Source organism: Rana temporaria, chromosome 8, assembly GCF_905171775.1.
Source record: "Rana temporaria chromosome 8, aRanTem1.1, whole genome shotgun sequence".
Lineage (NCBI taxonomy): Eukaryota > Metazoa > Chordata > Amphibia > Anura > Ranidae > Rana > Rana temporaria.
In genome coordinates this window covers 90,178,864-90,206,146 of record NC_053496.1, presented here as the reverse complement: position 1 = coordinate 90,206,146, position 27,283 = coordinate 90,178,864, and the positions used below count along the sequence as shown (strand labels likewise).

General features: G+C 42.2%; 1 protein-coding gene across 38 annotated transcripts in view; it reads left to right on the top strand.

Annotated features, from left to right (window-relative positions):
* SORBS1 (sorbin and SH3 domain containing 1) overlaps nt 1–27,283 on the top strand; it is a 469,099-nt gene that overhangs the window by 319,605 nt on the left and 122,211 nt on the right. For 34 of the 38 annotated variants that reach the window (XM_040362222.1, XM_040362223.1, XM_040362225.1 and 31 more), the window contains 5 exons: nt 9,157–9,183; nt 9,272–9,384; nt 16,323–17,093; nt 18,793–19,137; nt 19,840–19,978. In XM_040362222.1, the coding sequence (XP_040218156.1) occupies nt 9,157–9,183; nt 9,272–9,384; nt 16,323–17,093; nt 18,793–19,137; nt 19,840–19,978 (1,395 nt within the window). The remainder of the gene's footprint in view (nt 1–9,156; nt 9,184–9,271; nt 9,385–16,322; nt 17,094–18,792; nt 19,138–19,839; nt 19,979–27,283) is intronic. The other 4 variants (XM_040362234.1, XM_040362241.1, XM_040362232.1 and 1 more) reach the window with 3 other exon arrangements.

Sequence of the window (27,283 nt, the reverse complement as noted above, 5' to 3'; positions counted from 1 at the left end):
ATGTCTGTGTCACATGTCTGCCTAAGATCAGGCTGAAAAGAGGATTAACTTTTATCCAACTTCAATCGTCTGACAGGAAATGCTTTTCCCAAGGTGCCCATGTAACAGCAGGACCATAGCTGGGAGGTGCAGCAGATCTGCACTGAAGCTGATTATACATAGGGATTTCTGATGGGGAGGCAAATGTGCTAGGGGGGTTCTGAGGGGGATATAAATAAGGGGTACGGGGCTGTCATGGGGACATAAATGTGCATGGGGGCTCTGAAAGGGACATAAATGTGTGTAAGGGGGCTGTGATGGGGACATAAAAGTACATGGGGGGGGGCTCTGAGGGGGATATAAAGGTACATGAGGGGCTCTGAGGGGGACAGAAATGTGCATGGGGGGCTCTGAGGGGACATGTGTGTGATGAGGCTGTGAGGGGGACATAAATGTGCATGGGGGGCTCTGAGGGGACATGTGTGTGATGAGGCTGTGAGGGGGACATAAATGTGCATGGGGGGCTCTGAGGGGACAGGTGTGTGTGTGAGGGGGACATAAATGTGCATGGGGGGCTCTGAGGGGACATGTGTGTGATGAGGCTGTGAGGGGGACATAAATGTGCATGGGGGGCTCTGAGGGGACATGTGTGTGATGAGGCTGTGAGTGGGACATAAATGTGCATGGGGGGCTCTGAGGGAACATGTGTGTGATGAGGCTGTGAGGGGGACATAAATGTGCATGGGGGGCTCTGAGGGGACAGGTGTGTGTGAGGGGGACATAAATGTGCATGGGGGGCTCTGAGGGGACATGTGTGTGATGAGGCTGTGAGGGGGACATAAATGTGCATGGGGGGCTCTGAGGGGACATGTGTGTGATGAGGCTGTGAGGGGGACATAAATGTGCATGGGGGGCTCTGAGGGGACATGTGTGTGATGAGGCTGTGAGGGGGACATAAATGTGCATGGGGGGCTCTGAGGGGACATGTGTGTGATGAGGCTGTGAGTGGGACATAAATGTGCATGGGGGGCTCTGAGGGGACATGTGTGTGATGAGGCTGTGAGGGGGACATAAATGTGCATGGGGGGCTCTGAGGGGACAGGTGTGTGTGAGGGGGACATAAATGTGCATGGGGGGCTCTGAGGGGACATGTGTGTGATGAGGCTGTGAGGGGGACATAAATGTGCATGGGGGGCTCTGAGGGGACATGTGTGTGATGAGGCTGTGAGGGGGACATAAATGTGCATGGGGGGCTCTGAGGGGACATGTGTGTGATGAGGCTGTGAGGGGGACATAAATGTGCATGGGGGGCTCTGAGGGGACATGTGTGTGATGAGGCTGTGAGTGGGACATAAATGTGCATGGGGGGCTCTGAGGGGACATGTGTGTGATGAGGCTGTGAGGGGGACATAAATGTGCATGGGGGGCTCTGAGGGGACAGGTGTGTGTGAGGGGGACATAAATGTGCATGGGGGGCTCTGAGGGGACATGTGTGTGATGAGGCTGTGAGGGGGACATAAATGTGCATGGGGGGCTCTGAGGGGACAGGTGTGATGAGGCTGTGAGGGGGACATAAATGTGCATGGGGGGCTCTGAGGGGACATGTGTGTGATGAGGCTGTGAGGGGGACATAAATGTGCATGGGGGGCTCTGAGGGGACAGGTGTGTGTGTGAGGGGGACATAAATGTGCATGGGGGGCTCTGAGGGGACATGTGTGTGATAAGGCTGTGAGGGGGACATAAATGTGCATGGGGGGGCTCTGAGGGGACATGTGTGTGAGGGGGACATAAATGTGCATGGGGGGCTCTGAGGGGACATGTGTGTGAGGGGGACATAAATGTGCATGGGGGGCTCTGAGGGGACATGTGTGTGTGTGTGTAAGGGGGACATAAATGTGCATGGGGGGCTCTGAGGGGACAGGTGTGTGTGTGTGTAAGGGGGACATAAATGTGCATGGGGGGCTCTGAGGGGACAGGTGTGTGTGTGTGAGGGGGACATAAATGTGCATGGGGGGCTCTGAGGGGACATGTGTGTGATGAGGCTGTGAGGGGGACATAAATGTGCATGGGGGGCTCTGAGGGGACGTGTGTGTGTGTGAGGGGGACATAAATGTGCATGGGGGGGGGGGCTCTGAGGGGACGTGTGTGACAGGGCTGTGATGGGGACATAAATATGCATGGGGGGCTCTGAGGGGGACATAAAAGTACATGGGAGGGCTCTGAGGGGGACATGTGTGTGTGTGTGTGTGTGAGGGGGCTGTGATGGGGACATACATGTGCCAGGGGGGCTCTGAGGAGGGGGGATAAATTATTAATTTCTAAATAACAGATTTTTTTCGGCCCGCGAATTAGTGTCCAATTTACAATGTGGCCCCCTAAGTGAAAAGTTTGGAGACCCCTGAGCTAGAGAATACCTACAAGGACACCGGTCATTCCAAATCCCAGCCACTGGTGAGTACTTTACAACATGCAGTTTGACATGATTGAAACATTTTGCACTCAGACATGTCAGCACACGTGACCATTTTTATGTTATTATTTGCAGGTTTCTGTGTGTATAGACCAGTGATGGCGAACCTTGGCACCCCAGATGTTTTGGAACTACATTTCCCATGATGCTCCACTACACGAGTGCATAAGCATCATGGGAAATGTAGTTCCAAAACATCTGCGGTGCCAAGGTTCGCCATCACTGGTATAGACCATAGAGTAGGGCTTTCATGGGGCGTATACAGATCAGCGGCACATGGCTCATCAAGATTGACACAGATCAACATCATCGGATGATGTGAATAATGTCATCAAAAGACATTATTGTCTGTTTATAAAATTGCACAATTTATTGGTAGTGTATAGCCACTTCGGCTCTCACACCGGTTTACACCCTATGGACCAGACCCTATTTCAAATTTCTGCTATGTGTCTGTTCCTGAGTCTATAACTTTGTAATTACTTATGATAAAGAATTTATACATATATTGTTTTTTGGGGACAAACGGGGCTTTTTTTTTCATGACCCTAAAGTCCTCTTTAAATTTAATAAATGTATTTGCATTTTAAGGGGAAAAAGAGTAAAAATCGGAAAACATAAAAATGACATTTTTGGTGCAAAGCAATTTATAGTTCTTACCGATTTAAAATAAAACAGATATAACCTAAACCACGTATTTTTTAAAGTAAATCCTTAAAGATAACAATGTATATATGTGCTTTATAATAAAAAAAATGTTTCCAGCAAATAATTTTAAATAGAAACATGGAACAGGAGATGAAACTGTTAAATAGTGATTATACCCGTGTCACCCAAAAATAGTTCAGGAGCTACTTTGGGGCAACATGTGTCCTGAGATACAGGTTGCCGCGATTGCAGTGCGGTTTATTGCACGACAATCGCGGCAGACCCGTACAGCGATTTTAAGGTGTCATTCAAATTAATGGCATCTAAAATGCGAATTACGCGTTTTGTCATTCATACATCAGCGCTGTCAAATCGCGGGCAGATCTGCCCACAATTCAAGTTTTAATTCACGTGCTCATCATGATTTTCCCTTGTTTGCCTTCGCTGGACATGATCGTGATTGACCTTCGATTTACATGTTGGAACTTTTTCCCAGAGTTTCTTTTAATAAATTGCTGTTATTACAATGTAGGTAGTTTTAATAAACTTTTCTATGGTATTTTCGTAGATTGGTAAAAATAGGTACTATGTACCTCATAATTATTCACATTTGGCCCCTTGTTCCCATGTTGTTTTTTGTTTTGTTTTTTGCATGGGTTCCTCTTCAAAATCGAAACCAGACCGTAATCAAGAATAAGGTCTGCTATGGATTTTCAGGAAGACCCCATGCCTTTTTTTTCTTGGTTATTTTTGTGTGAGGACAATCCATACCAGACCCTCTCAGAAGCTACACCAGACCCTATTCAATAATTTCTGTAATATAACACATGCTTACCGTGTTGGAAAAATTACTTATCCACATCATTCACATCCTACGCAGTTTTAAACAATAATCACAGCAAGCATTCAGCCAGGTAATCATCATCAAGTGTCAATCGATGTTATCCACATGAATAACGAGGACTTTTTTTTACTATATTCCCTGTTCACGCCAAACTCCTGCTCCTAATGACAGATATACATCTTCCATAATATCTCCAGCAATCCTGCATTATATAACTAACCAAACTTGGACAACAATGTCACACAAGATTTCGGGAGGTAATTACATAATTTTCCTCAGCCAGGAATTAGTCATGTAGCTGGAGTGTAATATGTATATAATACCTGAAATTCAACATTATTGAAGTTCATTCCATATCCAAGTCATAATTGAGTAACATTTCCAGCAGTATAGCATACTGCGAAAATGATAGTGAATTTAAGTGCTTTCTTTAGTCATGTTTCCAGATTTAACTTGAAAGTAACACTGGGTCACACAATTGTCGTAGAAACAACAAATGTTGAGTGTTTGTATGTGAAAATACTAATGCGCAAACCTAAGATGAATACTAATAGAAGCTAGTCAGTAGCTGCCAATATATAAAGGTGTTCACGCACTAAAACAAGTAGAAAGGATAGGGAAATGTGGTGTTTACTAATATAATAACCTTAATCTGTGATCAATAAAGTGCAATAATTCTAGAGGACACTCTTCATAAAAATACAACAGAGAAATTACAATGGATCCTCAATAACTGTGCAAAAACGACAAAGTGCAAACATATATATAAAAAATGTGCAAATAAGCAGTCCAATGTGTGCAGCAAAAAAAAACTTTTTTTTGTGCCCAAAAAGTGACAATGTGAAAGTAGGTCTATTCAAAAAGGTCAGTTCATTGAAAAAAGTGCATGTGCATACAGCGGTGACATCCAATTATCCCAGTGTTTCCACCATCCACAGTGCGTTTAAATGGTCTCACCTCATTTAAAGACCTTTAAAGCACACTAGTGCTATCCATGAAAGTCCAGGACCAGCCGATTGATGACTAAAACACTTTCTCTCCAAAATGCTCCAGTTAACATGAAATGAAAGTGGGGGGGGGGGGCTCCATGGTGTAGTAGTTCAAAGTAAATTTATAAAAAATAAAAATAAAAAGAGTAATAACTCACAATTTAAAATTGCGTTATTCCGCTCCAAACAAATTGGGTGATAAAACCTGGCTCCTCTCTGACGCGTTGCGTCACTTAACACGTGACTTCATTAAAGGGTCCCTTTTTTAAAAGCTAGCATAGGAAAGAGCAGTGATATGGCCATAAGATATGCCTCGGAGAGGTAAAGCTTGCTAATAAACGCAAAACAAATTTCAAAATATCTATAATTCTGGTAAAAATTACATTCTATTTCCTTTGCTAATAATGGTTGGGCTACACACCACAGTGTAAGTATTGGATGCTGTGTGACACCGCCTTCCAGTATTCGGTGCCCTGCAGTATAAGGTCTGGTCTCAGCATTTTCAGAAGGTTGCCAAAGCTGCAAAAAATGAAATCCTACACACTATTTGAATTATTTGTATAGTGTAAACTACAATGTTACAATAAAGCTGGTTTACCCTTCCTGACAGATTTAGGCATCTGTGTAGAAGCATGGAGGTTGTGTTGTAACATATACAGTATGTGTGTCTGGAGCAGGAATTGTATTCCACCAGAAATGTGACCGGAAAAAAAAAACAGTGACACATATATGTAGGAGCACGGACCGCTCCAAAAGCTGTCACAAGATAAAAAAATTAAGAATCAGTCAACACAATATATTGTGCAAAGTTTCTCAAATCTTCTACAAAGCAGTCACAACATTATACTCCTTACAAATTCTTGGTGTATCTAAAACCCAACTATGAACTCCTATTTGCTGTCTTTTGGCCTGTCAAATATATAATTGAAAGTGTGGTGTTATCTGTTTGATAAGTGAAAAAAAAATACCTGTTGATCCTGATGGGAATTGAAGGAGTGCATTATTTCCTGTAGTAAGATGATGCTGCACTAAAATGTTTTTATCCCTGTCTGAAGTTCTCTTTGGACTACAAAAGACCCCCCCCCCCCATGTTATGAAATTGGAATGATGGGGGGTTTTGTAGTTCTAACACACTTGTCCTACAGTGACAACACTGCTTCAGCCTAGGCCTAGGACAAGAAGTGTGTTGCTGTCTAGATTTGCCCCTCACACTCACTCAAATCCATAACAGGAAAAATTGAGCTTCACAATGTATGATCAAAATTCACATATCGATAGACGCCAACACATGCATTTTCAGAACATTTTTATGCAAGTTATGGTGTGAACACGTCCTTTTCATGAAGCATTATCTCATGAATTTTTACTCCATCTGGAAGGGCTATTTATGTTTTCAGAAAAGACACCTCGTGGAACCTCCCATCAACAGTATGCATAAGTTAGCAGTGTTTAAAATAGCACTAATTCTTTGTAATTTGTTTTAATTATTACAAAATTCAATAATATGGTGAGAATGTAGCAAAATTAGTTGACCATTGTGTTAAAACATGTTGCAGTCATGTGCCCTATGTACACTTAAAATCCCATAGCCCATGTTGGAAACAAGAAAGAGAGGGTGGCTATATACAGTAGGACCATGGAGAATGGGCATAACCTCACTTAAACAGGAGGATAGATCACATCAAACAAAACAAAAAAAAGCAAACAAAAGGAGTTTTGAGATTTGGAGAAGGCTGAGAGCAATAGAAGGTACTTTTATGAGTTAAGAATACATACTTGAATATAATTTATTTCAAAGTAGGTTTAGTGTCACTTTTATTCAGTAGAATAGCCTTTGTGCATCTTAACCTGGATTAAGACATAACATGATGGTAGGGTTTTAGTGGTGAGAGCTATTATGTATTGGGCAGAGAGTGTACTGATGCCCCTAATAGTGGAATTTTCATTGCATAGATAAGTGTTATTTAAAGGAGAAGTCCATCCTGAGCTAGTTTGGCTGGGCTTCTCCTATGGGTCATTGAGTGCAATTCGTTCTGCACTCCTGTGACTCGTTTTCAGCAGAGAGTGGTCTGAAGTCTGCTCTCTGCTGACGTCACAGGAATCAGTCCAGGCATAGCGTCATCTTGACTAAGTCTGGGTCTGCCAGGTGCCTGGACTGGCACCCTTCTCAGCGAGCTCTCAAGAGCCTGGGGGACCATCAAGACCTGGTTGAATTGACAAATCCTATGCAATGGAAGGCTTGATTCTTTTTTTGTGAAGAAAATGGCAGTCAGAAATTGCAATTCAGCATTTTCCAATACCTGTGACAATCTCTGTTTTAATTAGGAGTGAACTCAGTGCTTATGCCGCGTACACACGATCGGTTTGTCTGATGAAAACGGTCTGATGGACCGTTTTCATCAGACTAAACCGATCATGTGTGGGCCCCATCGGTTATTTATCCATCGGTTAAAAAATTAGGAACTTGTTTTAAATTGATTTGATGGATAAAAAACCTATAGAAAAAAAAAAACGATTGTCTGTAGGCACGTTCATCGGTTAAAAATCCACGCATGCTCAGAATCAAGTCGACGCATGCTTGAAAGCATTGAACTTCATTTTTCTCACCACGTCCTTGTGTTTTACGTCACCGCGTTCTGATCGTTTTTATAACTGATGGTGTGTAGGCACGACTGATCATCAGTCAGCTTCATCAGTTAACTGATGGAAAAATCCATCAGACCGTTTTCATCGGATGGACCGATCGTGTGTACAGGTCATTAGAGGTGTTTAATATCATCCTATTGCTAACTCCTACCAGATCATATTGTCCGAAGCAATTTTGGGTTGTATATGAACATCCATATCTTTCGCAGTAGTCTAAATCCTTCCATGTTATTTCTCGGAAGGAAATATGGAAAATGATGTTCTCTTAATCTGTTATATATATATATATATCACACATACATACTTCTAATTGTTAAAGTATGAGTGATGCCTGCGCTTAGGAAAAATATCAGTAGGTATGATAGACTGCTGCCCCCCCTAATAGATACCCCCAGATAGGGGCACTAAAAGATGTAAAGTGTGTATTGTGGGGGTAGTGGCGCTGTCTGTACTTCTCCCTATGAATATGGGGGAAAATGGGGATAAGGGAAATAGGGGGGCCAAAGCACCTATTCCTAGTCCCAATAGCTAGATGGATAGGCTATAGGATATCTCACTTAGTAACACAAAAACAAACAAATCATATATGAAAACCGAACATACCGTGAGTGTGTGTGCTGAATGCAGTGCTACAAAAATAACAGGTGTGTAAAATCCGTGAAGCACTGCATTCAGCACACACACTCACGGTATGTTCGGTTTTCATATACTAAGTGAGATATCCTATAGCCTATCCATCTAGCTATTGGGACTAGGAGTAGGTGCTTTGGCCCCCCTACTTCCCTTATCCCCTTTTTTTCCCCAAATCCATAGGGAGAAGTACAGACAGCGCCACTACCCCCACAATACACACTTTCTACTTCTAATTGTTGTTTATTGGCCCTTTAATCATGCCTAGTGCTTATTCTGTGTATCTGTGCAGACTGAGCTAGATCTTGGTTGTTCTGCTGTATATGGTCACAATTCACACCAAGTAAAGAGAGGTCAAACATGTAAAAGAAGGTTACAATAATACATATAATACACAAATTGGCACTCGTCAGGCTCCTTTAAGAATTCATTTTACAAAAACTGACAAAAAAATGCTGTTCTTTGTGTCACAGTTAGTGCTGTCATGTCTCAATCAGCTTGTCAGAACATCTCTCCTAGCGCTACGTACATGTAAATGCAAATCACAAACTGCAATTAGTGTCATGTCATGCACTTGAAATTCTATGCTTATTATAGGTTTGAAAAACTGTAGTGTGCAGTTCCATACGTCTTACGTTCACAGAGCCCAATTCACATCATGTTCACAGCTTTCAACCACTTGATTGTGTTTTTTCCATTCAAGCTGACAGACTCTGTGGACAATTCTTTCTTTATTACTCTGAAAGATTTCTTTGTGTCCACAAAGGTCAGAAGGAGTGAGGACATGATATGTAATGCCAGTTACTATGGAACTCCGCATTAGCAATCCCATTTGGGGCTGTTGGCTGCGAAAAGCTTGTAGCTCCCAATAGAGTGATATTTGTCTTTTGGATGTATTTCATGCCTAACAGATTTCTTTTCCTTATTCTTTTCATTTGCATAAATTAAAGGCGACTTGTCAGCAGAAGGAGAGGCAGGTAAGAAGACGTTGAACAAATCTTTGTTGTGGAAGAGCGATCTCTAGAACAAACTATCAAATTTGAAAACTATTCTCCATCTGTTTAGATGACAGACCTCCTTCAGTAGCTGAATCTAATGGGGATTCTAATCACTCTTCTCTGGCTGCCAAAGGATTCCGGAGTGTCCGCCCTAATCTTCCTCCTGAAGGCAAAATTCAGGTACTGTATTACTGCCTTTGGGCTTGTTTTTATTTTATTTTACTGTTTGTGCTTTTATTATTGTTCTCTTTACTCTGAGCTTTACCTTCCCATAATTGTATTAAAGAAGGTGTTTAAATGGTTGGCATTACCGTTATTAACTCCTCACATAGTGCAAGAAAAAAGCTGCACCTTAGTCATCAAAAAACAAATTGACAATTGCTCCTGACCACGGAGAACACAAATAATAATTTCCAATGACTCTCTTGTGATGGCAGAGGGTGAAATCATACTTACATGCTGAAGGGGATCAGCCATCTTTTCAGCTGAATTTTCACAGCAAAGTTTAGACTCGTGGTAGAGCTAGATTACTCTGAAGTTAGATGGTGCATTCTGCGTGACTTCAGTGCTTTTTGATGCATTTATTTACATGTCATTCTTTTTTGCAGTATTGTTTGTTGCAGGTCAAGGGAAGTCACAAATTGTATTCAGTGCATTTTTAATTTTTAATTTTTTTTGCAGCTATTGAAAAATCACGTTGTTTATCTAATTACCAAGCATGCTTTTGCTTCAGGATTCTTTGTTTTTCTGCAGTCATGTTCAGTTGTTTTAGCCCTAGCTACTATAGATGGAGATCCTGTGTGCCAAACACACTAACATTCCAGATTGTATATCGTGCAAGATCATGATTTTTCTACAGCTTTATAACCTTATCATATATGAAATCACAAAATATGAGTTTTAATGCATTTTAAGTGTTCACTTATTTCCTAAACGATTTAAGAGATGGGTTTTCGGCAATTTGCTCATGGGTCCATGCTATACGCCAGTAAAAATCCAGCTATGTTTTTTTTGCACCTTTTTTTTTTTTATAGTCTTGTGAAAAGAAGCTACATAAACCCCTCTTTGGGATATGTAGTTTTATTTCAAGGTGTAAATAGAAAAAAAATTAAGCTGTAAAAATATTCAGGAAATATATATATATATATATATATATATATAAACATCTAACATCTAAACTCATGGACCCTGAATCCTGGCGCACTGCTATGAGCTAGTGTAAATTCCTCTCGTATAAATGGGATCAAGCACCATACATTAAACATTTCTAACATCTGCAATAAGGACCACTTCTAGCTCTTTGAACCTCTAGCTATCATGGCCTAGTTAAGCCCAAGAGGTCTAGTTATAAGGGATGCCTAAGGCCCCTTTACACGGGGCAGGGGAGGTGCGCAATTTTTAGCGCCGATATACCGTCCTATTTACCGCGATGTTCGGCCGCTAGCGGTGTGGTTTTAACCCCTGCTAGCGGCAGAAAAAGGGTTAATACTGCCCGCAATGCGCCTTCTCAGGGACGCATTGCCAGTGGTATTACCGCGGTTTCAATGGGAAGGAGCGGTAAAAGAGCGGTAAACACTCCGCTCCTTTACCGCTCCAAAGACTTTTGGAGTGGTCCTGCTAGCGCACCGCTTCAGTGTGAAAGAGTTTGGGCTTTCACACTGAAGACTGCAGGGCAATATTTTTTCCAGCGGTATAGCAGCGCTATTTTTAGCGCTAAACCGCCTGAAAAACGTGTCAGTGTGAAAGGGGCCTAAGAGATTATTATGTATTATTATATTATTATAATAAGTAATACAGAATAACCTCATTATAAGATTATTATATTATTATAACAGATTATTATTATCAATATTAGTATATTATTAATATGAGACTGCATCACTGTGGAAAAGGGGTTAGAGCTTCTGACCGGTTTTTATTTTTGCAAGCGTTACTCTCACACTCGCTTGCCTTGGTGATCATTGTTGTCAGGACAGAAACTGAAGGGCAAAACAAAATGTTACAGTTGACACAAAAAATGGGTTGAGGAGAAAGCTTTTAATGGGTTTTAACCTATTGCCAACCATGTAATACATATATGCAGCAGCAAGAAAAGTGTGTTTTAACACCCAGCCACAACATCCTGAAAAGTATTCACAGCGCTTCATTTTTTCCCCCACATTTTGGTATGTTGGCCTTATTACAAAATGGATTAAATTCATTATTTTCCTCAAAATTCTACAAACAATAACCCATAATGACACCGTGAAGGAAGTTTGTTGTTTGTTTGAAATCTTTGGAAATGTATTCAAATAAAAAAAAGGAAAATATCACAAAGCTTGGCACACCAATTTTTGGGCAGTTTCTCCTATTCTTATTTGCAGGACCTCTCAAGCTTCATCAGGTTATATGGGGAGCGTCGGTGCACAACTAGTTTTAGATCTCTCCAGAGATATTCAATCTGGTTCAAGTCTGGGCCAATCAAGGACCTTCACAGAGTTGTCCACATAGCCACTCCTTTATCCTGACTGTGTGCTTAGGGTTATTGTCCTGTTGGAAGATGAACCTTTGCCCCGGTCTGCAGTCCAGAGCACTCTGGAGCAGGTTTTCATCAAGGATGGCTCTAGTCATTGCTGCATTTATCTTTCCCTCTATACTGACAAGTATTCCAGTTCCTGCTGCTGAAAAACACCTCCACAGCATGATGCTGCCACCACCATGCTTCACTGTAGGGATGGTATTGGCCAGGTGATGAGCGGTGCCTGGTTTCCCCCAGACATGATGCTTGACATTCAGGCCAAAGAGTTCAATATTTGTTTCATCAGACCAGAGAATTTTGTTTCTCATGGTCTGAGAGTCCTTCAGGTTCCTTTTGGAAAGCTCCAGACGGGCTGTCTTGTGCCTTTTACTGAGTAATGGCTTTTGCCTGGTCACTCTACCATGCAGGTCTGATTGGTGGAGTGCTGGTCACATCCCTGACTAAGGCCCTTCTCCCCCGATCACTCAATTTGTCCAGGCAGCCTGCTCTAGGAAGAGTCCTGGTGGTTCGAAACTTCTTCCATTTTTTAGATGATGGAGGCCACCCAGCTCATTGGGATCTTCAATGCTACAGAAATGTTTCTGTACCCTTCCCCAGATCTGTGCCTCTATACAATCCTGTATCGGAGGTCTACAGACAAATCCTTGAACTTCATAGCTTGGCTTGTACTCTGACATGCACTGTTAACTGTGGGACCTTATATAGACAGATGTGTGCCTTTCCAAATTGTGTCCAATCAATTTAATTTACCACAGGTGGACTCCAATCAAGTTGTAGAAATATCTCAAGGATGATCAGTGGAACCAGGATGCACCTCTGCTCATTTTTGAGTTTAATGGCAAAGGCTGTAAATACCTATATACATGGGATTTTTTTTCCTTTACTATTTTTAATAAACTTGCAAAGATTTTAAACAAATTTTCGTTGTCATTATGGGGTATTGTTTAGAGGTCGACCGATATATCGGCCGACATTTGGCCGTTTTGGAGAAATCGATTTTTATCCAAATTAGGCCGATTGCCGCCGCGGTCACAGCATCAGGAAAGGCTGTGGCTTCGGCCTAGCTCCGGAGCCGCGGCCATCTTGGTACACCCAGCGCGGCGGCCCTCCTCTGTTTACACCCACAGAAGAGGAGGGGCCTGCGCTCGTGGGACACACACCGCTCTCTGGTGTCTGTACTACGGGTGGCAGGGGGGGTGTCTATACTGGAGGGAGAGGGGGTCTGACACCATTTTTTTTGCACCAGTGCCACTTGCCATCCAGTGACATCTGCCAATACCAGTGCCAATTAGTGCCACCTTCCATCCAGTGCCACCTGCCAGTGCCAATTAGTGCCACCTTCCATCCAGTGCCAACTAAAGCCATCCAGTGCCACCTGCCAATGCCAACCAGTGCCATCTGCCAGTGCTAACTATTGCCACCCAGTGCCACCTGCCAGTGCCAATTAGTGCCACCTGCCAGTCAGTGCCACTTGCCAGTGCCAACCAGTGCCATCTGACAATCAGTGCCACCTGCCAGTGTCAATAAGTGCCACCTGCCAATCAGTGCCATCTGCTAGTACCATCCTTCAGTGCCATCCAGTGCAACCTGCCAGTGCCAATAAGTGCCACCTGCCAATCAGTGCCTTCTGCTAGTGCCAATTAGTGCCATCCAGTGCCACGAGCCAGTGCCACAAAAAAAAAAAAAAAAATCGGCCTAAAATATCGGCCGCAAAAATCGGCATCATATATCGGCCATCGGCCTCCCAGATTTCTAAATATCGGCATCGGCCAGAGAAAAACCCATATCGGTCGACCTCTAGTATTGTTTGTAGAATTTTGAGGGAAAATAATGAATGTATTCAATTTTGGAAAAATGTTGTAACATAACAAAAAGTGAAGCGCTGTGAATACTTTCCGGATGCACTGTATATATGCCCACAACGGCCTGAGGGTGTGTGCTAAGAGATCTTACTGTGTGCTTCCAGCACATTGACAGAGCTGTCATTGACCGCTCTCGATCATGGCTTCTGTTTGGAAGCCAGCTAGATGGGTCTCAAGCCAGTCACAGCGGTCCCATAATTTAGAAGCTGTGTCACATTTAAGGCATTAAAGCCCATTTAAAGGGCCGCTGGGAGGGGGCATTATTGGGGTAACCTTTGCCTATTCAAAAAAGTTAGCCAGGAGCACTGCTTCAGGAGTTGCAGCTGTCAGTTCCCCATGGGGGCACATATTTTACTTCATGTATTCTTTACAATAAGAATAGGATTTCTCTTTATAGATGTTTCAGGATTTATGGGGGGCTGTTTTGATTATGCTGCCTGTGTAACCAAGCCCTCAATGAGCAGAGGGTGACAGGAGAAGTCTATATCCATATCGTACTAGACTTGAACATTAGGGAAAGGTAAAAAGAACCTTGCGCTCCCCCTGCACCCCCCATTAGGTATCACTGCTAATTGATGGTCTACAGCAGGGTTAGGCAACTTTTTGATCCCAGTGTGCCGAAAAAAGTTTTCAAAGAAATTGAGCCTGCCGATCAACTTCACACTCAATCACGAAAAGGATTTTTTATAAAGTAAATGCTGTAAACTACTTTAGAAGTGAGAAATTGGCACTCGCACGCCTCAGATAAGCCCCAATTCATGCACCTTCACACCTCAGATCACTGTCCCCCTGCAAATATGTTTCACCACTGTACCCCCCCTGCTCATCTGCCCCACCACTGTAACCCCCTGCTTTTTTTGTCTCACCACTGTACCACCCTGCTCTTCTGTCCCACCACTGTAACCCCCTGCACATCTGCCCCACCAATGTTCCACCCTTTCTCATTTGGCCCACCACTGTACCTCCATGCACATCTGCTCCACCACTAAACTTTCTTCTCATCTGTCCCAACACTAAACTTATCTGCTCATCTGCCCCACCACTGTAACCCCCTTTCTCATCTGCCCTTCAACTGTACCTCCTGCACATCTGTCCCACCTCTGTTCCCCCTGCGGTTCTGCCCCACTACTGTTACCCTCTGCTCATGTGTTTCATCGATGTACCTCCTTTCTCCTCCACACCACTCTGCTCATCTGCCCCACTTCTGTACCCACCTACTCCTCTGTCCCACCACTGTATCCCCCTGCTCATCTGCCCCACCAATACACCTCATTTAACATCTGCCCCACTGCTCTACCCCCCTGCGTTTATACCCCAACACTTACCCCCCTGCTCTTCTGTCCCACTGCTGAACCCCCTTCTCATCTTTTCCACCACTGAACCTCCTGCACATCTGCCCCACCGCCATACCCTCCTGCTCTTCTGTTCCACCTCAGAACCCTTCCTGCTAATTTTTTTCCCACTGCTGTACCCTCTTGCTCATCTGATCCACTGCTGTACCCTCTTCTCATCTATGATATGTGTGATATGCAGAGTGGTGAAAGGAAGCAGAGATGACACATCTGTCCTGGCACACTCATCCTGCTGATCCACCTCTCGCATCCAGCCCATGTCCTCGTATGTGATGTATGCAATGTCACATACAAGCAACTGGAATGGATGTGCAATGATGAGCTCAAGTCAGGCGCATTTTCTGAAAGCAGTGGGCCTGTGTGCAGAATCATAAGTTGGGCCCCTGCAGATGAAGAAAAGTGGTTGGGTGTGATTTTCATTGCTCTGAATACTGGCTGTGGCTTAAAGGGACAGAGAGTGCCGAGGTTCAGTAGTAAGTGACGCAAACGTTCAGGAATAATTTCCCATAATTTCAACAGTAATCCCACAAACTGTCACCTGATTGTGGTTTTCTCAGTCACTGTGAAATCCCTTCTTTTTGAGTTTGGTAGTGGCAACCAACTAAGTCATCTTCCTCCATTTGGTAGACAGGGCTAGCAGGACTGTGATTGGCTTTAGCAGTGGCCAAGGCAGTCCTCCTCCTCCTGGAAATGGGGACCACCCCCCCCCCCCCGTAGCAGAACTGCACCCATTCTCTTCCCCATCACAAAAGCTGACGATCACAGCTACAGCAAAGTTTCCCATATTTTACTATGTGTGGGGGCACAGTGATTCCCCCTCAGTGCAGGTGTGGCGTGGGGAATTCTGAAATTGGAATGCATTCGTGTCTCACTGACACTTCCCTGCGCTGCTCTGCTGATGGGGAGGGAGTCGATTTCCGGCAAAAGAGGCTTTGAGTGCCGCTTGCAACACCAGTATCAGGGTTTGCCTACCCCTGGTCTACAGGAAGGGTTTACTTGCCCAAAGTTTAACTTGTTTTTTGTAGGCTTGTTGCTTTCTTCTGATGCATTAAAAAAGTGAAAATCAAATGCTAAAAGAATCTTGCATTTATTTACCTTTTTAAATATGTTTGTTTGTACATCTTTTCTTAACTCTGGTAAACATCATTTTTATCTTCTCACGTTCGTTACCTATTTCCGTATATGAAATTCATGACATTATATCTCTTAAACCTTTAAAAAATCTTTTCCACTCAAGAAGCACCAGTTCATTGAATGAAGACATCCATTTCCATAGTTATGTTGCAACTTTTCAAAAACCCGTTTTTTTCTGTGTTACTCATTAACCTTTTTGAACATTTCTTTTCTTTCTTCTTTTCCTACATTTTGTGTTCATGAACCATGTAGAAAGCGGTCCCTCCTCCGGTTCCCCCTCCTCCTAAAGAGGAGAGCTTTGCATGGCGCCCACATACTAACACCAAACTGTCTTATTTGAAACCAGTGCCCATCCTGGATGGGCTTTACCTAAGTGCTCCAAAGCCTTACACATCGCATGTTGCTAGCACCCCACGCTACTCTACCATGTGTACTTCCACTGTAACCCAGGGCATCTCTGGCGATCACTCGCCCATCCTCGTCTCTCCCATTCACTCTGAATCAGAGCATGCTGATAGTTCTTTGCAATCCAGCACATCACCTAAACACCAGACTAGTGAGTCTAGCAGTGCTGAAAGAAGTGTTGCTGGAATGAATTTGAGTCATGAGCCCAAAGCCGATAAAAAGGTCAGCAGTCTATATGTAGCTTGTTTATCTAACAACACTGGCTCAGCTGCATCTGAAAATCCCACCGGCGCTGCACATGATAAAACCGAGGGTGCTGAATTGGGAGCTGATGTAACTAAATCACCAGCCACAAACATTGTTCCTTCAATAATAGACACCGGAAAATCCCCACCTCCCATCCCTCCAAGGCCATTCTTTGACCCTGTCCCAAGTAAAGATTCTATTAGCTGCAGTGAAATAGATACTTTCTGGAGTCAATGCCCTCTACATCAAGATATGGGACGTACAGAGCCAGATACACAGCATCCTGCTGGCCGAGTCAACATGACTGCAAAGGAACCCTTCTTTCCATCAAAGCAAAAACAAGCCCCCAGGGCACAGAGATTCCGTGGCATGGTACTTGTTTTCATATACTTTATTTTTACTTTCCATTGTGTTCATCACTAACCCTTGTGTTGTTGTTACTTTTTACGTGTTTGCGGAAGTACCTTCTGTTCCACTTCCAAATAATCGGACACCCTTTCTATTCTTTATTAAGTTGCACTTTTAGTTTTGCATTTGTACAGAATTGTTGTACCCTTCTGTGTTTATTGCCCAAATAAAGAACCTTTATTCATTCTGGCAGAAGTGTACAGGTATAGATGCTGTTCATCATTATGGACTTTATTTCTGTTTTTAATTTAAGTCACCTATTTGAAAAAAAATTTGTGGTTAAACTGAGAAATTACACAATCCGTTTGTTGCTACCTGTCTGTGTACTGTGCCAGAATGGGCTCTTGATGTATGAACTGTACCAAATGAGGAATAGTCAAGTTGCTTTTTAATGGAGAAAGTACTAGAGCCATTTACAGTTATTAAAAGTTTTCAAAGTAATGCTTGAAACGGCATTTTATGTCTGTAGCTGGTTTCCCTTTGTCAACATGCAAAAATGTAAGCACATTCCAATTGACACAGGAAATATTCAAGAGTTTGTAGAAGTATAAAGGAATGGGGGGACTAGTCAAAATTAGTTGACTTGAAGGGTAACTCCACTTTTGTTGGGAAAAACATTACACGTAAAAAAAAATATTATAGCATTATATAATTGTAACACAAGCCATATTCAAGTGTAACGTAATTAAAAAGTACCTTTCATTTTTCGACCTGCAGTGCTGTAATTTTCTGTACATTTTTTTCTGTAAAATGCAATGCAATATGGAAGCATTTTGTACACAGATGATTTATACCCCCAAGAAATGTCATCTTCTGCTTATTTGATTGGCTCACTGATTTCCCCAGAACTGTGCACTAAGATGCAAATTGCATATTTTCAAAGGGTTATTCATGTCTAAAGGGATTCAGATCCTGCCACTTTCCTCATTAAGATGTTTTGTTTTTCTCAAAAAAGTGGATTTACTCTTTAACTGACCAGTACATTTTGAAATTAGTTTTCTCTTTAAAGGGGTTGTAAAGGTACAATTTTTTTTCCCTAAATGGCTTCCTTTACCTTAGTGCAGTCCTCCTTCACTTACCTCATCCTTCGATTTTGCTTTTAAATGTCCTTATTTCTTCTGAGAAATCCTCACTTCCTGTTCTTCTGTCTGCAACTCCACACAGTAATGTGAGGCTTTCTCCCTGGTGTTGAGTGTCGTGCTCGCCCCCTCCTTTGGACTACAGGAGAAACGGGACGCTCTCTACATTGCAGATAGAGAAAGGAGCTGTGTGTTCGTGGGTATCTGACTCTCCTGTAGTCCAAGGGAGGGGGCAAGCACGACATTCCACACCAGGGAGAAAGCCTTGCATTACTGTGTGGAGTTACAGACAGAAGAACAGGAAGTGAGGATTTCTAAGAAGAAATAGGGACATTTAAAAGCAAAATCAAAGGATGAGGTAAGTGAAGGACTGCACTAAGGTAAAGGAAGCTATTTATTTTTTTACCTTTACAATCCCTTTAAGTATCTGTTAATACTGTGCTTTATGTATCACTGTGCCATCTCTTTCCAAGCAACTGCAGCACTTTGTTATTTTTTTCTCAACATGCAACTGCGTTTCATAGTACAGCTGCACACGTGTGTTTAAATGTTCGTCCTGCGTAACATCACCTTATTTCCCACAGGATGCCACTTCAGACACAGCTCATCCTGAGGTTATAGTAGTCCCACTCATCCAGGTTAAAGTTGAAAGAGAGCAAGAAGGCACTTCGAGCACTCCACCGCCACCTCTTGTACCTGCTGGCAAACTCTCAGCCTCCCCAGAACTTGTCACCTCTAACTTGGCTTTTCCGACACTTGATGATTTTATTCCCCCTCATCTGCAAAAGGGATCACACCATAGACCCAACTCTCCCAATTATTATATTTCAAACAATCTACCACCTTGCTCTCCACCACCTTCACTGGTGCCAGCGGACGACTCGCTCAGAGTCTCGAACCTTGATAGCTGTGACGCCATCTTACCCACAGTAAGCTGCCAATACCCTCACTGTTTACTCACAATGTGAAACTTCTTCTTTCTAGCTTACTAAACCCCAACAGGTCGATTCCTGCCTTCTGCAACAAAGCATGACTAACCATTTTTACCCTTATATTAATGCATGTATTGTGTAAATGAAGCTGTTGTTTTGTCTCTTGGATGTTCATTGTAACTGCTGTTTTGGTATTTCTGGATATTGTCTTGTCGTTATCATGTAGACTATCATATAATGGCGTGTGTATGACATCTAACCATTATATGGGATGGTAAATAAACAAACTAAGCAATGTGTGTAATGGCATTCTGAGTGTCTTCCTCTCTCTGGATGATAACACACCTGTTTTTCATAGCTGAAGTGGCTCTGCAGGCGTCTCGTTGTCTATGTCCAGCGTGACGATGCAGAGCTTATTTTTCTGCTCATCCCAGTCAAGCCAAGTGATCCAGTTTCATTTGATACTGCATGTGTTTGCATGTCTGACTACTTGCTGTTAAAGAGATCCTGTCACTGTTTCCACTTGTTAGGTAGAGGCTCTAATTGAGTGGAGTATATCACTAAATGAGCTGTAACAATGTGATATCCAACTGTAGATCTGTTGGGAGGACAATGTTCTCCTCTTGTCATTTATTTTTTATTGATGTTTTCTTTCTTTACAATTGTGATGTGAATAAACCCATTGTGCTTTGTTTTCAGGAGCCAGTGGTCGACGAGGTTCTAGCCCCCATTGTAAGCAATGATAAACCTTACTCGTTTGTACCAACAAGCAAACACTCTGTGTACCCATCCACTACCACAGTAAATCCTACCATAGTACTTTTGCAGCATAATCGAGGTAAGTTTGGAGCGGTTTGGAGAGTATGGGAATAAGCAAACTGCTGACCTTCTGCAAATACTGCGATTATTTTTCCATGAAACACCTTACTAGATCATATTTAGAGTGCTTGTAAGAATTTCAAGGTTCACATACCATAAAATATTTTCTGCATAACTCCTGCTCCATGTAAAACTGCCAAGTTTTTCTGCACAACGCCTGATCCATGTAAGGTCTTGTTCACACTGCTTTTAAGCCTGCTTTTATACACATTTAGAGGGCATGTCTAAATGCATATACAGTATATGAAATTAATGTTTTTTGATATGCCATTCACACTGATAATTTAATTGGATTTTGGTGCAGTCAGTTTAGCTGCGTTTAGCGAAAATAAAATTCTGCTTTAATTGTATATACATGCAGACCCATGCTGTGGCACATCCTATCAAGCAGCTGTAGGTAGTCAATAAATGACCAGGGGTGGACTATCAACTCATGGGGCCCCTGGGCGATAGAAGATTATGGGGCCCCCGGGCTTACAGATGGCCACCAACCAGGAGACAGTGCCTAGGCAGGGCAGCTAAAATCTCAGTATTTTCACATCAAAAGCATGTTGGTTTTGGACATATCAGGGACAGATGTAAAAAAAAAACACAGATTTTTACATACTGTCCCTGGTTTTATTGAGCCTAGCAACCCTAAAGGGGCCCCCTAGTGGCATGGGGCCCTCGGGCAGTGCCCGAGAGTGCCAATGGTCAGTCCTCCCCTGCAAATGACCCACTAATATTTACATGCAGGAACATCTAAACGCAGGAAAAAGTGACCTGCGAGGTACAAAATTACTGTATTTATTGGCGTATAACACTCACTTTTTTACCCTGAAAATAGAGAGTAAACTGTGCCTGCGTGTTATACGCAGGGGGCCGTGGAAAGTTTTTTTCTTTAAACTTCCCTCTTAAAGTTAGGGTGCGTTTTTTTACGCATGTGGGTGTTATACGCCGATAAATATGGTAGTTTTTACTTCCCAAATAACTTTGCCTGCATTTAGAAAAGCTAAATGCAGGAGCTTTGGGAATGCGACCTGAAACTGATACTTGATTTTGAGGCAAGCAAAGGCAATTAGAATTTCCTGCTTGCTTATTCTTTCAGACTCGAGTGATGAGGTTTTCAATATTCCATTATTCTAAATCGGTGTTTCTCAAACTTTTTTGTCTTGCGGCGCACTAAAAAGATCTTAAAAAAAATTCACGACACACCTAAAAAGATTTTAACAATTTCTGTGGTGAAGAACTTATTACATTTTACATATATATTTAATGTGAAAGATGTGCCTGCTTTCCAGAGCAAATCAGATTGAAGCGATTGTAATATTCTTTGTACTTTCGCTTGCTTCCTTGCTTTTAATTTAACAGTTTCTCTTTCAGAGTTCCAGACTTGTTTAAAGCGGCGTTCCGCCTGGGGGAAAAAAAAATGAGGGCCCCTTTCACACGGGCGGATAGAATTCAGCTTTTAGCTGCGGATAGATGAAGTTATCTACCGCACCTAAACTCACACAATGCTTTCCTATGGCCCCATTCACACACTTCATTTAGCAACGGTTTCGTTACATGGGGTTTTGTGCGGTTAGAAAAGATGAATTTGACTGCGTCCAGGACCGATTTTAGCGCAGCTATCTGTACATAGCAGGTAATCCCAGTGTGCTATTTCTCCTGCGGATAGCATCGGCAACGAGGATCGAAAAACAGGAAGCACATCAGAAATGGCAAGAAGGTTTAAACGCAGCCGCATGTAAACGCTGCTAATCGCAATGTACAACTCCAAGTGATCGCTGTGCCTGGAGTCTTGGAATTTCAAAATAACAAAACATTCTTTTAACAGTGGCAGAACTGCCGCCCGTGTGAAAGAGACCTAAATGTCGGCATCTACAAATACTGTAGCTGCTGACTTTTAATATAAGGACACTTACCTGTCCAGGCAAGACTGATGAAAGTCCGCTTCATCGGATATCCGCTGAAAAAATCCATCGGATTAGATTCTATCAGATATCCGATCTTGTGTACAGGGCATAAGAGGACCTGGCGCCACACGATGATACTGGAAGAGAAGTTTAACCTTAAAGTGATTGTACAGCTTGATTTTTTTATTTTTGTCATACTTACCTCCACTGTGCAGTTTGTTTTGCACAGTGTGGTCCTGATCCACGACTTCTGGGGTTTCCCCGGCAGCTCTCGCGGCTCCTCCTCTCATCGGGTAACCCCCTAGGAGAAGCGCTCTACCGGGGGTTACCTTGCGGGCGCGCTCCCGAATCATTCATTCAGCGTCAATAGCCGCTGAATGTATGACTCGGCCCGGCACCCGCGTCATTGGATTTGATTGACCGCATTGGGAGCCAATGGCTGTACTGCTATCAATCTATCCAATCAAGAGCCAAAGACGCAAGGATGAGGAAGAGCACATGTCTGCCGCGTCAAGTTCGAGGGCTCAGGTAAGTAAAACGGGGGCTTGGGGGGGGGCAGTAACGGACATAAGTTTTTTCATCTTAATGCATAGGATGCATTAAGATGAAAAAAACATACCCCTTTAAGCTGTGTAGGGTTTTTTTCACTGTCAGGCGGTAAGCATGTGGAATTCCCTTCCACAAACGGTGGTGTCAGCAGAAAGTATAGATGGTTTTAAAAGACTCTTGGACGAGCATCTTAGCAAAAATTATATACAGTGATATGGGAAATGATTTTTATACTCACACAGGTTGAACTGGATGGACTTTTTTGTCCTTTTATCAACCTTACCAACTATGTAACTATGTAATTTACAGTACCTATCAGTAAGCCTCATTATAGGTTTGCCTATAGGTAAAATTAATGTATGGGAGTTAACTCCTACTTCAAAGTGCTTTTTGTACTTGTTCAGGATATGTAACTAGTGCATAGACTGAGCACAGGTTCACTTTAACTTTGTGTTCATATCGAAGACGTCTGTGCAGCGTTCGGTCAGCATTAATAGCATATTTTGAATAAATATTTGGCTTCTGGCAGGTGTGAAATATGAATATCAAATATATGATAAATATTTCTGCCTGCAGGATAATGCTTCCAGCTAAATACTTGCCTTCACAATTCTAGTGGATTATATAGCACAGTCTATAATTACTTTTCCATACAACATGTGATTGTTAGTTGACCTCTCTCTGCCCACTTACTACACAAGAACCCATGGAATGTCGCAGCTCCTGATTTCTGATTATGCTGACTTCAGCAATAGAATAATCACAGCGCTGTATCTGCTGATTCAGAGCAAATACTTTATAGTGCCCAGTGTATGTACTGAATTGCACTAACTTAGTAGCAGCTAGCTGGCCTGAGCTGGACTAGTCTGCAGCTCATCATTTTTCCAGAATAGAAGAGGTTTTGTGTTTATTAATAAGTAAGCTATTGGTTGCTGTACCTCACTACACTTTTCACTTTACTTTGGGCTGTCTGACTGAATAAACTTGCTTATGCTGTTATTGATAACATAAACAACAATATGAGCAGAGCATTCCTTGTGATCTTTTTCATGTACTACTCAGACAACTGAACAGAAGATCTAAGACAGCAGTTTTCAACCTGCAGTTCGGGACCCCTCGGGGGTCAAATGGCAATGTGCCAGAGGTCACCAAATCCTGGGTTGTTCCTGAAACCCGCAGAACTCAGACTTTTTGCAGATGCCCAGTCCCTTGAGCCTGTGGCAGCCCATTCAGTTCACGACATGGCTGTGGGGCAGGCAGAGACTAGAGGTCAGCTGACTGGTGAGAAGTGTGAGGGGCTGGAGGAGAACCTACCTTCTGATTTCAGCATAGGGGTCACTGCTGCGAGACACCACAGAGCTGGAAACACTACCTGTGATTAGAGTTGCCATTTAAAGTCCCTACTACAGTTCAGATCAGCAGGTGATCTTGATCAAGAGCACCCAAGTTGGCTGATCAGAACACCCCCCAGCACTGCCACTCATCCCAACTCCCCCCAAGGAGTAAGAGAAGGCATAAAAATAGAGACTACTTGGAAGGAAGAGGGAGAGAAAGAATAAGAGGAAGAACAGGAAAGATGGCTAAAAAACTAAATTAAGATGGAGAGCATAAAGAGAGTGGTATATCCTAAAATTTACCAGAAGGGGTTTTAATATGGTACGAATGGAAAGGACTCAGGGAGCCCTAAATGTCCATGGTTTAGGGGCGCAAATTACTTGTCTTGCCATGGGTGCTGACAACCCACACTACGAAAATTCTACCGTTCGGAGTCTCAATAGCTTTGGAAATTTTATCAAGGGGTCACAGCACTAGAAGAGTTGAGAACCACTGATCTGAGGTCTCACTGAAAAGCTGAGTTCACCTGACCACCCATATCCGTACACATATTTTAATTATTTTAACCAACACATTTTGCCATGTATGCATAAAGTTTGGCTTTGGTGCAGAATGTCTGAATCTGTTAGAGCTGGCCAGTGGGGGATTATGGGAAGGGTTTTTTGGCTGATGACCTGTATCCTATAGGTATAAGGGGTCTAGATTATTTCTGGGGTCAAAGCCTAACAAGTCCATTTTTATTTGTTTTGAATAAAGTGAGGAAAAGTTTAATTTTTTTGTGCCAGCTTTAGTTGTGACCTATTGGGGTCCCTGTGAGGTCCATACAAACATTTTGAGAAGTTGAAGATACAGAGAACCATAAATATATTTTTACAAATTCCAACCAATCTCTAATATATAGATGGATAGATATAGTGTGTGTATGTGGCCACATTCTAGAGATTTCCCATAACCTCCTGTCCTGACATGAATCAATTGGCAATGTCTTCATGGGGAGCACTTGAAAAAGTCCATCAGTACTTGAATTTACAATATAGTAAGTTATAAATATAATTATCACAGTTTTTCAATAACTAATATACAGAATAGTTTATGGAGTGAGGTCCCTTCCTTGAGTGCTGTCCAGCCTTATGATCATTTAACACAAAAGTATGTGTCATCAGCACACCTTCCTCTTTGTTAGGCACACTTTTTTTTTTTTTTTTAAATCTTCCCCATGACGGTGAAACAAAATTTCAGGGCAGACCAGGGTCCATTGATTGAAACTCAAAGCTCAGTTGTTGCATGGACATATTTAATTCATTTCTGGATTTGAAATTGTTATTATGAGACCATGTGGTCAAGCGGGGTTGACAGGGTTGCCAACTTTCAGTGAATTTACAAACAGTTTGTAAAATCTGTACTTTTTGCATCTATCCTTGAATGGCCATTACGGACATGTAGGCTGCATGTCCATAACTGACATTTATGGACAGATGCAACAATTATGGATTTTACAAACTGTTTGTATATTTACTGAAAGTTGGCAACCCTGTGGGTTGAATGGCCTTAACTTTAACTGTATATTTAATTTGCTGTTTAGGACATCTTCGTGATATTGCTGTCAGTTATTTTTGAACATAATTTACAATTTAATTGTTGACCTTTTTACAGTATCTTAATGCACTGTTCTCTGATAAGCTGAACTCCATGCAAATATTAAAAAAACACCATCAAATGTAGACATGTATTCACTAAATAGAAAATAGTAGGAATGGTGCGCTTACTAATCCTAATGTAAACATTCATAATAAAGATCCAAAGTGAAAAAGGTATCTGCAAACAGTACCAAATATCCAATAATAATAATAATATCTGTGCAAAAGAATGTGCAACAATAACAGCTGTACAAATTATCAATAAAGTGCCAAAAAAATATTAAATATGTGCAACAATGGTAACACAAAGTGCAAGTAACAGTCCAGGTCTTCCAACAGGAAAATGTGCAAAAGTTCTTTGTGCAGATTAAGTATTAAAGTTCAATATCTACGAAACAATCTCATATTAAGTGCAAAGAAATCCAAGTGTGAAGCTGAATCCAAATGTGTAAATAAATTCATCGGATGTGAAGTGCATGTGACATCATCCGGCTAATCTCCACCATCCAGTGTGGGTGACATTGTTTTTCCCCAGCCTCTCACCTTATATATCGAATAAATGAGCCTCACTAACAAATCCACACTGGCCGATCAGTCCCTGGCTTATCGATTCCCCGGTCGTTCAGGTAAAATCAGGTTCCCAGGATAATAACGCTCAGTGACATGGAAAAGGAAGAGAAGGGCTCCATGGTGCAGTATTTTGATAAAAAGTTTAATAATATATATAGTATCTTACAGTTGAAGTAACAGACAAAAAGCATGTATCATATAGGAACCTTCTGATCTTCTGCGACAGGAAGTGACGTCACCACAGCTCTTTTCCCTGACACGTTGCGTCACTGTCCACGTGACTTTTTCAAAGGTGACCGTTTGTGTGTGTGTGTGTGTGTGTGTGTGTGTGTGTAATAATATATATTATATGATATATTATATATATTATATGTGTTATAATATATATTATTAAAAGTTTTATCAAAATGGTGTCGGATGCACTTAACATCTGATGAATTTGTTTACACGTTTGGATTCAGCTTCACACTTGGATTTCTTTGCACTTTATATGAGATTGTTTGATATATATTGAATATTAATAAGTAAAACCTTGGTTTGAGAGTAACTTGGTTTGAGAGCGTTTTGTAAGACAAGCAATTAATTTTTTTAATTTTGACTTGATATACAAGCGATGTCTTGATATAAGAGTAGCGTCGTGTCACAGCTGAGTATAAAATAGAAGAGAGGCACCTCTAAGGCCTTTTACACACGGTCGGACCAAACCGATGAGACTGGTCCGTCTGTTCGTTTTCAGTGGTTCACCTCTGAAGTGGCCTGACGGCCTGATATGTGTACACACCATCAGTCCAAAATTCGAGCGGGTCAGAACGCGGTGACGTAAAACACACGATGTGCTGAATAAAACGAAGTTCAATGCTTCCAAGCATGTGTCGACTTGATTCTGAGCATGCGCGGGTTTTGAACCGATGCTTTTCTGTATTAACCATCGGTTTGGTCCGATCGCCCAGCGGTTCAGCGGTTCGGTTTTGAAGAATGTTTAGAAATTTTGGACCGAAGGAAACCAGACCGCTAGCCTATACACACGGTCGGTTTGGTCCGATGAAACTGAACTTCGGTTCATTCTCAGCGGACCAAACCGACCGTGTGTACGAGGCCTAAGTGTAGAAATATGGTTACAGTTAATGAAGGTACAACATTTAGAAACTCACATGGTTAATGAATAAAAGAGGCACATCTAAGTATGCAGGCATCCGGGGTAAAGCTTTCCACAAATACCATCCTTTGCATGGTTATACCTTTATTAAATGTAACCATATTGCTACACTCAGAGGCGCC